At 40.5% G+C, this 13,300-nt stretch overlaps 1 protein-coding gene across 19 annotated transcripts in view; it reads right to left on the bottom strand.

Moving 5' to 3' along the window:
• PHACTR2 (phosphatase and actin regulator 2) overlaps window positions 1-13,300 on the bottom strand; it is a 254,793-nt gene that overhangs the window by 46,233 nt on the left and 195,260 nt on the right. For 14 of the 19 annotated variants that reach the window (XM_067010933.1, XM_067010940.1, XM_067010932.1 and 11 more), the window contains 2 exons: window positions 10,213-10,293; window positions 5,102-5,260 (listed from right to left, as the gene is read on the bottom strand). In XM_067010933.1, coding sequence (XP_066867034.1) covers window positions 5,102-5,260; window positions 10,213-10,293 — 240 coding nt within the window. The remainder of the gene's footprint in view (window positions 1-5,101; window positions 5,261-10,212; window positions 10,294-13,300) is intronic. The other 5 variants (XM_067010947.1, XM_067010950.1, XM_067010948.1 and 2 more) reach the window with 2 other exon arrangements.

Here is a 13,300-nt window from a genome sequence, read left to right as displayed (position 1 = left end):
TTTTGTTTCATTTCTCATCCCAGTGAGTGTGAAGTGAAGACTCCTTCCCTTTTTTTTTTACATCTCCATCATTCTACATGTATAACTACCATAAAAATGATTGAAATTTCAGTATGTAAAGAATAAAACTTTTCTTTTACCTTCCCTCAGTCATGCAACCCACCCCAGTCACTGCAGCCCAAACGGACTCCTGAACTTAATTATACTCATTATCTGAGCTACTTAGTCAACATTTATCAGAGGCTACTTTGTATGTTTGTCTTTCTGTTTATATATCTTGTCTCTTCAACTAAGCTGCTTAGCATCTGTAATTCAGGAGTGGCTCTCCTAACCCACCAGGTCTGAACAACGAGGCCACTATACCGCAAGAGTCAGAGTTGAGAACAAGTTGACAGTCACCGAAAACATTTTATGTTAATGTCAAACTTACAAATGTACATTGATTTGCTAGTCTTTTGACTTAGGTTAGAGGCTTGTTCTTTAAGTACATCTTTGTACCTTTAGCCCCTGGCACCATGGAGATCCACCAATAACACCATCCATGGTGAGAGCCAGTCACAGTGATCTGCACCATTTGGTATCTTAATTCTCTCTCCCGCTACAAAGCCTCACATCTCTTATCCTCTGCCTTCACGGCATATTACTGAGGGATCTTTTTTCTGTCTGCCCAAGGTTTTTAAATTCTGAAGTGATACCCCAAAGAATCCAGCTTCTGAGTTTGGGATGGAGATGGTTTCACTCTATGACAGCTGGAAATGACAATTCCTACTGGGTTGAGAATGTACACACTACACGCAAACTTCCGGCTACTCTTGGAGAAGCACGGTCCACTCCTCCCTCCTCTGTAAATTCTATCAAATTATCTGTGTGTGTTTGCCATATGGCCATTGTTTATGTTTACTCTACCGTGATTCCTAACGGGTGTATGTGTGTGTGTCTGTGTGTATGTGTGCGCGAGCACACACACGCCAACAGTATACTTTTCTGACTAAATTACAAACTGCTTTTGCCTGAAATTTTATATTCCATCAAGCAAGATGCTCTAAACATTATGTCTATTCAGTGAATGTGACCGATCAGCTGATAGTTACTAACACACACACATACACACACCCGTGGGAAGTGAACTCTTGTATCTAGGAGATAATGAATAACGTCAAGAGGTACTTTTTACTACTAGCATACGATCTGAAGAAAAGACATAAACTGATGGTGTAGAGGCGTATTACCTTTTCAAGAGGAGGTTAAGAAAGGGCTGCCTATGCACTCTGGCTTGATGAGGATACTACATCTCATTAACAATGGTCTGGAGGTGAGCTACTGACTACACTTCCAAATTTGCCTCCTTCCACCACATGGAAAGTCGAGTCCAACAACGCTTAGAGCAAATCTGAGAACTGCAGGCAGCCTTCACTTTGCCTAGAATGCACTTGCCCCCGATTCCTCTCCTTTGTCTGACTGCATCCTTCTTATCTCCTCCAGGTCTCAGTTCGGAAATATCTTCCTCTTAAGACCCAATTTCGGTCCCACTTGCAAGCTCCCTGGTTTGCTGCCCTCGGGCCTCCCAGAGCACTTTGCATCTTGTATTACAATTGCCTGTGTACGTGCTGGTCTCCACAGAGGCCACGATCTGCTTGAAGGCAAAGGCCGTTCCTTATGCACAGCGAGCTCTTTCCCTGGCCCCCACGGCTGACCTTCATGCCCACGTGGGGAACAAATGCAGGTAAGATACTTGTTACTTCATGGAAAGCCCTCTACAATGACTCAACAGAAACAATATCAGATACTCTTCAGATTTCTCATATTTAATACCAAGCTCTATTGAACAGATTGCAGATCAGTTTTTCTGCTGCTTTTATATTTATTGATAAGGAATAACGGGAGACTAAGAGGCCCGAAGGCCTTCAGGAAAAAGTTTCCGGTGTTAGGCAGAAGAGGCCCGAGACCACCGCCCTAATTCAGAATCAGGTGCCCTCAGGAGTCCCAGGAACACCACGTGTCCTAGGTAGAACCTGCCTCCAGAGTAGTGGGAAGGCCACTTGACATTTGTTTTGTTTTCTTTGACGCTGATGTTTCAAATATTAAAGTACTGACATGCGGTCTCAAAAAGAGATACAAGCCTCTAGGACGGTATGTGATATGGCTTTGCAAATATAACCAGTTAGTATATGAAATGAAGGTCTTGGGTAAGTTGACTTCATGCAAAAGGAAGGGGCACAGTGCACCCCCAAATAAAGAGTAAACTGAGAACATGGGAGAGTAGATTTGCACGGTAGTAAGTTCAAATAAGAAGTGACATCAAGGGCTTCTCTGGTGGCGCAGTGGTTAAGAATCTGCCTGCCGATGCAGGGGACACAGGTTCGAGCCCTGGTCTGGGAAGGTCCCACATGCCGCGGAGCAACTGGGCCCGTGCGCCACAACTACTGAGCCTGCGTGTCTGGAGCCTGTGCCCCGCAACGGGAGAGGCCTGCGCACCGCGACGGAGGGTGGCCCCTGCTCGCCGCAACTAGAGAAAGCCCTCGCACAGAGACGAAGACCCAACACAGCCAAAAATAAATAAATCAATAAATAAATTTTTAAAAAAGAAGTGACATCAAAAGAGGAGCAGAGGTAAGAGTAACTCTTAAGCTGTTTTTTTTTTTTCAGTATTAAATGGTGTCTTTCCAGAGCAATGAATGGTTTGTTTATAAGGTATTTTCTATTTAACATGATACTCCATGACGTTGGTCAGGAGTGACATTCTTTTTACTGTCAGGAAGTGGTTTCCATACCATATGCTTCCCCTCACTCCGTGTGGTTCCAGCGGGGGCACCGTCTACACAGCGAGAGGGAGGCTCCTCTGTCTTATTAGTGCTGGGGCACCATGTCCAGCCTTTCCATCTCCTTATGTACAGACCAGCCAAGCAAGATGCTAACTCGGACCTTATTTGACCAAAAAGAACTGAATGTACTAATCTGAAGTAAAAAAGAAGAAAACAAAAACATCTCTCAAATATCCATGAACCTATGAAGTCTGCCATCTTTTGGAACATCAGGCCTGCTGGTTTAATTAACATAAAACTGTCAGCAACTTTTTATTAGGCTGATAAAGGAAATACGGCCTTTGAAGTCCGTCCAGTCCACTGACTGACATTCCACACGGACCAGGCAAGCGCTAGAGATGGCACTGTTACATAATGAAGGATGTGATTTTGAACGTGAAAAGGCCGTACCAGGGACAAAGCACAGACGGATTTGAAATTTTACAATGTGGTGAGACAGGACAGTTGGACTAAAAAATAAAAAAAGTAAAAAAAGAAATCACTGCATTTCAACTGAAACCTCTTAAACTCTACTCAGGTCTGTTTTCTCTTATGTTCCAGGAATATTATCATTAAAAATTTTAGTTAATTTCTCATAATCAGTTAATGAGAAATCAACTAACATATGATCTTAAGCATAACCAGAGCCCTTCAATGGAAACACTAAGTAAAGCCCCATGAGTACCATACTTACTATGGAATAAAGCAAAATTATAAATTTCCAACAGATTATTAATAGAGGCTTCTAAAATTTTTTAAGGCTAATTTATATTCAAATAATAGGAGGTTATGGACTTCCTGAGAAGATGATTTTAAGTTGTGTCTGTCAAATGTTCTTTTGTTCCCTTTGCCTTTGGAGGATCTGGGTCAAGAATAGAGGAAGAGAAGTTTCCTTCCAGCAGTTTCTAAGAGTTCTCAAAATGCCTAGAGAGCCCAAACTAGGTTTGACAAATTTACGCCATCCAACTTAGAGGCAGGCATTATGGAAAAATAGCCTGTTTTCTGAGGATTCGTTTCTATGCAGCAGGAAATCATCTAGAATCTCCCAAGAAGGCATTACCTTACGGGAGTTTCAGTTCAGGTTTGCGTAAGTAAGAGGCTTGGGGGTTCCTGCAACCGTGATAGGAATGGTATGGAGATGTAGTCAATCAGCGACCAGGAACTTGTGAATGTTCTGGGGGTCCTTGATAGACAAGTATTTTGCAGTTCTGCAATCTACCATAGTATTTCACTTTGGAAACCAAAGTCTCTAAAGAAGTCTTCAGGGAATGGCATAATTGCCTCTGGCATATTTTGAAATTTCCAATTGCACAGACAAATCATGGAGCAGAGGTTATGGCCATTCCAACAACAAGAATCCCCGGCATTACTGGGAACTATTCCTGGGTCTCCCAGAAATGTCTGAACCTGGACCAGAACTTACAGTGTCGGGTGTGTGGATGCCACCAGCCAAGCTCCCAGATAATGCTGGGCTGAGCGAGCCATCTTGTTATGCTATTCCTCCAAGCTGAGCTGCTATAATTTGAAAGTAACCAGCAGAGAAAGATGTTCAGATTGCTGGCTTTTTTAAAGATACTGAGGGGCTTCCTTGGTGGCGCAGTGGTTAAAAATCCACCTGCCAATGCAGGGGACATGGGTTCGAGCCCTGGTCCATGAAGATCCCACATGCCACAGAGCAACTAAGCCCGTGTGCCACAACTACTGAGCCTGCGCTCTAGAGCCCGCGAGCCACAACTACTGAGCCTGCGTGCCACAACTACTGAAGCCCACGTGCCTAGAGCCCACGAGCCACAACTAGTGAGCCCGCGTGCCACAACTACTGAAGCCCACGTGCCTAGAGCCCAAGCTCCGCAACAAGAGAAGCCACTGCAGTGAGAAGTCCACACACCACAACCAAGAGTAGCCCCCGCTCACTGCAACTAGAGAAAGCCCGCATGCAGCAACGAAGACCCAATGCAGCCAAAAATAAATAAATAAAATTTAAAAAATTATAAAAAGATACTGAGAAAAAGCTCCTGAGGAAAGGATAACATTCCCAGACATCTCTAATGATAGAAGAGGCCACCCCTTCCGATTCTTATTATTAATTATCCCCCTTTAATAAAACATTAAATGATGTGCTTATAAAATGGATGTAGCTACCTGAGGAAACCATCCAATTTCTTTTTGCTAGTTATCGTTTCTCTCCTCTTTGTATTTGCAGAACTCCTCTCTACTGGTCTTAGGGTCACTATTTGGAGCCTAAGACCTGCTTCTCAACTTTGAGCTGTAAAAGAATATGGGGTTTCTCTTGATTTTACCTTTCTCATCTTCTGCCTTTTCCTCCAGAGGTGGTGCTTTTTCAGCTACAGAGCCATTACCTTCTTCAGATTTTACTACATTTTCCTCTCGGGTAGATTCCTCTCCGATGGGTATCATGTGCCCGTTTGAATTTTCAAAGTTAACTGTTACATCTCCATCTAAAAATGGGGAGAGAAACACCTAGATGTCTAACTTGATGGCTTTCTTAAAACCAAATTTTCCAGTTACTAGGACTGCAGGGTTCAGGTTTCAGACCTGGGAACCAAATACATCCTGGACTATTTTCACCATGTTTTACTAAATAATTCATTCAAATGAAAGAGCTAGAAAATTCTTAGTCTTGGGGGAAAGCAGCTATGGAAGGAGCATCCAGGAGCCATCTCAAGACAGTTAGGAACGATTAACCTAATTATAAAATATCCCTAGGCAGGAGAGTCCCTCTCTTCTTGGGCTTAGTTTTGGTTGAAGTCAATACTTAGGAGTCTCTTTGTCATTCAGAAACTGACCTGTGAAAAAAGGAATCTGAAAAATGGAATAAACATTTTTAACAGGCACCAAAAACACAAGGTGAATGCAAACACACAAATAACATGAAATGCAACTACACATACAAACGATTAGTGGGAGAATATGAACATTTCCAAGCACCACTGTCTACAGAATATTATATCCATGACATGTTCACTTTACACAGTAATATAACTGCTACTCTATTCAGGGAAAGATGGCAGTAAGGCTAACTGTATTTTCATTTTCCTATTTATGGAAATATTAAAATATACTCAGGCAATTGTCATATATAGCTGACCAGGAAGTCTTTAAGTTGGGCTAATAATAATTTGAAAACATTAGGGAAAAAATGTAAAAAAAAAGCAATTACAGGGGAATTTTTTAAAAATCACAACAAATTAAAATTTATGTTATCTAAATCACAGATAACTAATTTTAACACCCCTGAATGTTTATAAATTCCTAGGAGTTTCTAAAGTGAGTGAGATTTTGCTGAAACTCTTAATTCAGTGATGCTTGAAAATTTAACTGTAGTTCATATCAGGAAAATTTTAAGAAGCTGTGCTACCACTGTAAAAGCCAAATTAATGATTTGAAGTTTTTACTTAGCAAACTTGAAGAAATGCATGATTAGAGCTGATTTTATGCAATTTTTGATTAATCTTATATTGGCAATCATTCTAAAACAGAGACCATCTCCCAAGTTTTCATTATATGTGATTGAATTGCTTTGGCTCAACAATAAAATCCATTGGCCTTATTGACAAAAACAAGCATGGCATTTTAATAAGTAAAATACATGTCACAGAATTATGTCATACTTAAAATGAACAACTGTTCCTTAGTCACGTAACTTCCAAGTACCTATAATCCGATTCCTGTATAAAAGGCAATGCCATTGCAAGTAGATCTCAACTATTTCAATTAAGGTAATGATTTTTAAAAGACTATACAACAAACCAACAAGAAAACAAAAGATTCTTAGTTCTTACTACTGGATCCCAAGAAATTTGCTAGTAAAAAAAAGAGGGAGGGGAGACACAATATAATGTCCAGGTACTGGATTCAGAAAAACAAAAAATAATATAAGAATGGAAAATTCCAGACAAAATAGAAAACCACTTCTTTATATAAAAATCCTCAATTTTTAGGTAACCCAAATATAAATTTACCTTTGTTTTCTAAGACTTTAGTTGGTAATAAAAACATGTAGAAATCATGTTAATGACAATTTAATTGTTTTAACCATTATTACATTAAAAATTCTTTAGTAGACTAAATAACTAATTTTTTACATTCAGAACAAAAAACCTAGAAAGAAAATCAAATAATTGTGGGCACAAGAAGAAACTGGATTATCACATGATAGAAAGAAATAATCAACAATGTAGAAAGATACTCTGAGATATAAAGCTAAAGTATAGGAAATAATAGAAAAAGGAGTCATGTTTGTAATAAATATGGAATTCAAGAATAAAACAGAGGAGAACTGAAGTTATTATTAATTAATTGGTGTGTGTATTGAAAAGGTTTTCTAGTTTTGTGTATTATTTTATCAACAGAATTAAAATAAGTTAAGTCCTTGATATAGTTTATGTATGTAAGTAAAATACAAGCTCAGCAAAGGAAGGCAAGACATGATGCTGAGCCAGGCTGCAGGTTACAGTTAAGTTGTGCCCACTCCAAGTCTTACAGGAGCATTTGTATGAAAAGGAAGGAGAAAACTCAGACAAGAGTCGTAGGCTTAAAGTAAACCAAGAGATAAAGCACACAGAAATAAGTGGTTAAATGAGAAGCATGAGAGTATTTGAGGGATTTCCCTCTTTCTGGTAAACTGGTACATTAACAGAGGAACAGAGACAAGAAGAAAATCATGTAAGAACAGAAGTTGAGTGACTCATTAGAAAGTTAAAGAGGACACCATGGGAGAAAAAGAAAGGAGGCTGTTATGCAGGCAAAAACATCTACATGCCTTCATGTTAAAGCTAAGGGAAAAGATGGAAGGTAAGAACCAGAAGATGAATAAACTTGGACCAGACCATGGACTTCTCAGGAGAGAAGGCCAATCACTGAATTTTCAGATTGAAGTTAGATCTTGGCGTAAAAAAAGGTCATCTAAAAGGAGTAAATAATAGCTGGGAGTGAAGGTATGGGGTGGAATGGGATGAGGTCAAATCTAGGGTAGCTGGCAGGATTTTAAAAGTCTATTTGGCTCACTGAATAAAGGGCATAATTGACAAGCACTGTCAAGAGCTAAGACAAGGTCAAGAACATGAAGGCAAAGAATGAACCTTCACTGGCAGAAAAGAGGAGATTTTCACCAAGCACAGCAGCTTCCAGACTCTGGCTAGAGCTGAAAACAGACCGAAATTCTCAATATAATTGTTTTTGGAAAAATGACAGAAAACTATTTTCCCCAGCTCTTGGCTGAAAGTGGGGAAGGGCTCTATTTACAATAAGCCTCACTGGGAACTTCTAAGTATTTGGTAATTTCTGTAGTTCTATATAGGGACCATGCAAAAAGTAGAAAGTAAGACTAGTAATTGATGACTTCCCAAACATTAAACCTACTACACTATGTTTAGGTTAAAAACTGTTTTGTTATTTTATGTTTTAGAACTTTTTAACGTTCGGTCTGCAAACATTAAATAAAAAGATCCAAGAGAGTCAGAGTTCTGGAAAGTAAGTATATGAAATTGTAATCCATCTTGCAAATAGTTTAACAGATTAGGCAAAATAAAACCAAGCAATACTAAGCATTTCTTTCAGCTGACCACTGCCACTTGTCTTTAGAAAAAGTAAACGCTTTTCTAGCTATAATTTTTAATTGGGTAAAAAACGAGGCCTTTAGTCTCTAACTTTAATACTCATTAACAGTTTTGATCAGAAATTTTTCCTTTTTTCCCTTTCTTTGAAAAGGTTTCCAAATAAAGAATACCAAAACAGTGCGCTGGCCCACGCTATAAAGGTGATGGCCCAGCATTGAGCTTTCAGTGGACGTGTAATTTTTCTGCCGTCTCCAGGGGGATTTGGGAGGAAGCAAACTTTGATACCAGTAGCAAGTCCACCTTCAAGTACAAAAATGTGAAGGATGTACATTGTTTATTTCTAAAAGTCCCAGAAAGGAAATGACTAGCTTCAAGGTAATAGAAAATTAGGGACTACTTTAAGTTCATTCATAAAATGGAGTGAGAAGAGTACAATAAATAAAATACCTAACATTTTGTGGGCTCGAGAAAAATGGCAGTATTCACTCCAGACGTCCCTATTTTCTCTGCAGGAGTAAAATAGTAAAGCATCTCCTAGCTCCTTCTAGAATATTCAGATGCTGGGAAAAGCGTGGCATTTGGATTTACAAATAGTGAATGCCCAAAGAGGTTAAGCTCTTTGCAAGGAATATATATCAGGAAATGAGAAGAACTATTATTTCAATTCCAAATCAACAGCATTTTATTTGTGCCTATAAAAGCACAATAATAATATTTTACCCCAGTAAATGTCTGGAGGGGTGGGGTGAGGAAAGGCATGCGGTAAGTCAGAAATGTCGCAACGAAAATTTCCTTTAGTTTTATAGTAGTGGGAGCAATGAAAATCATTCAGTTTTTTTTTTTTTTTTTTTTTTTTTTTTTTTTTTTTTTTGCGGTATGCGGGCCTCTCACTGTTGTGGCCTCTCCCGTTGCGGAGCGCAGGCTCCGGACGCGCAGGCGCAGCGGCCATGGCTCACGGGCTTAGTTGCTCCGCGGCATGTGGGATCTTCCCGGACCAGGGCACGAACCCGTGTCTCCTGCATCGGCAGGCGGATTCTCAACCACTGCGCCACCAGGGAAGCCCCATTCAGTATTATTTATTTGGAGAAATAACCATCTTGGTATTTCTTTTGAGGGTCTATCTCAGTTTCTATCTAATCCTTGTCTTTTTTAGCAAGATTTCCCCTTGGGAGGATAGAGGAAAAAAGGAAAGACGATTAGAGGTAGGGGAAAAAACACTTGGAAATAATAATTGTCAGTGATATGGTGAGAGAGAGCTAGATTCAAAGAAATGAAAAGAGAACAATGCTGGGAAAATTACCTGAGAGAACACATAAAGCAGATTAATTTAATTTGCCCATTAATCCTTATTGACCATACATTTGAGTGTATTACAGAGTATAAAGGACGAGAGGTCTGTTTACCATCTCTTTTCACTCTCTTTTCTTTTACTGGTAGACTTAAGAAACCAAAAGGCAGGAGCCAGCTAAAACTTTGCATTTACTTAAACAATTGAGTTTACCTGTATAGACAGACTGAAGCTCAAGAAGAGAGAATGACTCATGTAAGCATTTGTATCTTATCTGTATCTCCTGCCACAGAGTAGCTCTGTAAAGCTTTAGGTTTAGGGTGACACATGGTGAAGGACTCACCAAAAAGGTCACCGAATTTCTTCTCTAGAAAACCTTAGATTCTCTGCAGCCCACAAAGGCATTCTGAATTAAAGCAAGATTCTCAGAGTGTGGTTCTTTATTTCCCCAAGACCATGATCATCTTACATTTCAAAAGAAAATGAAAGAAAGACCAAAGAAGGAAGGATCAAATTATTTTAAATGTATGATGAATTTCCTCACCTTGATCAGGCAATTCCTTAAGAACTCCCCTTCTTATCAGCTCCTCTCTACTTTGTCTTGTAGAAATCTTCCTTTCTAATACTTTTAAAAAGAATAAGCACAAGTAAGAATCAAGTCATTGCTTAAAATAATTACGAAAAACATTTCAACTAGAATTGAGCATATTCATTCTGTTGACTTGAGGGCTCAAACCCCAGTTTTTCTGGTTGCCTAGCAAACCACGTGATTGGAATCAACATAATTAGGACAGGGCAAATAACCCTAGCCCAAGACCTGAAGCTCAGCCACTGTGCCTCCTCTTCCAAATAACGGAATGTGGCCAAGAATCCAGACACATTATCCCATATCAACTATGGAGCGCTAAGGCTACTTCTCACTTGGAAATACTCCTTTCTTTAGTAATAATGCATTCTAAAACACAGGCTTCTATGAACGTGCAACGTATGAATGCGCTTACATGGAAAACAAACTTTCAGTAGACACTCAGGTAACTCATCTGAACCCCAGACAGAAGGGATTACTTTTCTAGTGTTTTCTTTCTCACATCATCTATTACAAAAGTCCAACATTTCTGTCATTCTTTTCCCTGCCATACTCACAAGTGCTAGAGTGTTCTGGTGTATCCCCTGACAAATCCCAAGTCTTGGGAGGATGGAGTTAATTCATGTTTTCATAGTACGTAAAGGAATGGGAATCTCAACACTGACTCTTTCTTCTTCTGGAAGAAATTAAATTCCTGGTACAACTTCAGAATGGAGTTTAGGAGCTCAGGGCGGGACTTCAGTAGTATTCACCTTATATGTCTATAATATTAGTTCCTAAACCCTACATGTCTATATGACCACTAGCTCCATTCCCCACTTTCAAGGGCCAAGAAGGTGGCATGACAGGGTCACACCATCCTCTAATCCTTTGAGCCAACATTCCTCAAAGTGCGTTCTGCCAAACTCTATTCCCTCTGGATGTCCTGTTCAGGAAAGCACCTTGACACCTAAAACAGGGCCAGAGAAGGGATCTACCTGGGGCTCTTTGGGGAAAAGGAAAGGTACTTTGGTGGAGAGTAGGTATGCACAGTGGGACTAGATTCTGACCCCCCTGCTAAAATTCCTACCCCTGGCTTCATAATTTGCAAATCCTAAAGTCACCCTGGACAACATAATTTCAAGACCTAAATGAAACGCCATTGCCCCAAGCCACACCCTCACACATACTGAGAACATGTTTTTTTGGGGGTGCTCCAGGTGGCCTGAAGCTAGGACACTGGGTGGAGGAGGGAAGGACGTGCCTTGGACCAGCAGCTTTGTATTAAGCGATGACATGAGCCCCAGAATAGCAACACTTAGTCTCTTAAAGAAATTGGACTTCTTTCCCCTTTCTGATAACTAGGAATTATGTATCTTGGTTGCCAGAAAAGTCAGAGAAAAGCTTGATAGTTACCATGGATTTCATATGATAATTAATGGAGGAAATCTGTTTCCTCCTTCTTAGCGAGTGACCTGACTTCATTTATATTTTATGTATAGCATATGTGTACTCTTTGTTATAAGTTCTGTCCAACTTTTTTTTTTTTTTTTGGCTAGACTCAGAATGTAAACAAACAAGAAAACGAACGAATGAATGAATGAGTGAGTAAATGAATGAAAGGTCAAAAGAATGATACTGAACATCTCATTGGTTCACTTGGAGACACACACAGAAACCCCACGCCACTTTAGGTCACCTACCCAGCCCCACTCGCCACCACCCCTTGCAGAAGCAAGTGACAACAGCTCACTGAAATGTTGGCGATTTCAACAGACAAAGTTACCTGGGTATGGCGGGCCAGCAGGAGCTGCTCTTTTATGGGAGCTCTTGTATGTAAAATGAGTACTGTTGCTTAAAGGCAGCTTCAACGTGTTCAGGTTTTGTCAAAGAGGAGAGAACCCCGGTCAGCACAGGAAGCCAAACAACAGCACCCACAATAACCCTGGAGCACTGCAGAGATTGCGTGAGGGGTTCAGTAGGACCCTGACCACTGCAGTCTCACGAGATTGTAGGACCCATTCACGCCCGAGTGGGCCTCCAGGGGGAGCGGGCCTCTGAGAGCTCTCACAGCGGGATCTCAGCCCCTACTCCTGGGGGTGGGCCCAGAGACCCCCAGCTGTGCTGCACTAAGCTTGAGGCTGCAGGCACCACTGGGCACGGATGAGCCCACATCCTGGGAAACTGAAGGCACTGCCTATTCAGAACACAGTCATTGTGGCTTTCTGCCCCTGGCTCTTAGGAAACAAGAGTTTCTAATTGTTTGCTCCTCCGGTAAAGTGGCCTAAAACTCAAAATAGTTGTCAGAAGTCTTGGATGCTAGCTCCAGAACTTCCACGGCCAGTTGTGTGATGTTGGGAACTCTTCAAGTTCCAAGGCCCTGGACCCATTATCTGTAAATGGAGGGATGAGATTTAACGGCTGCTAAAGGACAGGTGGTCCAGCTCAAATAGTGGGTGATCCTGGATCACTAATCAAGGCCATTCTGTAATCTCTGCTTTGGGCACCTTTTTAAAAATTATTTTTAAAATTTTTTTCTAGACTAGTTATCATTTTTATTTTTAAAAAAATTTTTATGGGCACCTTTTAAAAGCTTTCATATTTGAACTTAAAAAAAAAAAAATCATCAGAGAGCCCGAAAATATCCCCTTGTTTCTGTCTTTCCATTATGGATCCCAGAGGATGCTTTAGTTTAGTGTTAAGTTTTCTGTTGCTTTAATTCTAACTTAATCTCAGCTAAAAATCCCTCCTCTTTCTTCCATGTAAATACTGGAGGAGCTAGACCTCGCTGCTTGGCTTCCTGCCAAGAATCAAACTCCACTGCTTTGTTCTTTTGCTCTACCTCCTAGAAAGCCCCCCTCCCCCCCCCCCAGTAGGAAAATGCCTTTGGCTATTTGTTTGGTCTTTGGCTGAGGGCACTTTTAACACATAATGCAGATAACTGTGTCCTGGGCCAAGGAGAACAAACTGCAGGCAACTAAGCATGGAAGGTATGCTGTCAAGGCACCAAGTTCTAACCACCGGACTCCCAGAACAAGTATCTCACTCTTCATCTTTTAAAATATGT

The sequence above is a fragment of the Kogia breviceps genome, chromosome 13 (genome assembly GCF_026419965.1).
Source record: "Kogia breviceps isolate mKogBre1 chromosome 13, mKogBre1 haplotype 1, whole genome shotgun sequence".
NCBI classification, from domain to species: Eukaryota; Metazoa; Chordata; class Mammalia; order Artiodactyla; family Physeteridae; genus Kogia; species Kogia breviceps.
Note: the sequence above shows the minus strand (reverse complement) of the source record. Positions and strands in the feature narration are given on the sequence as shown.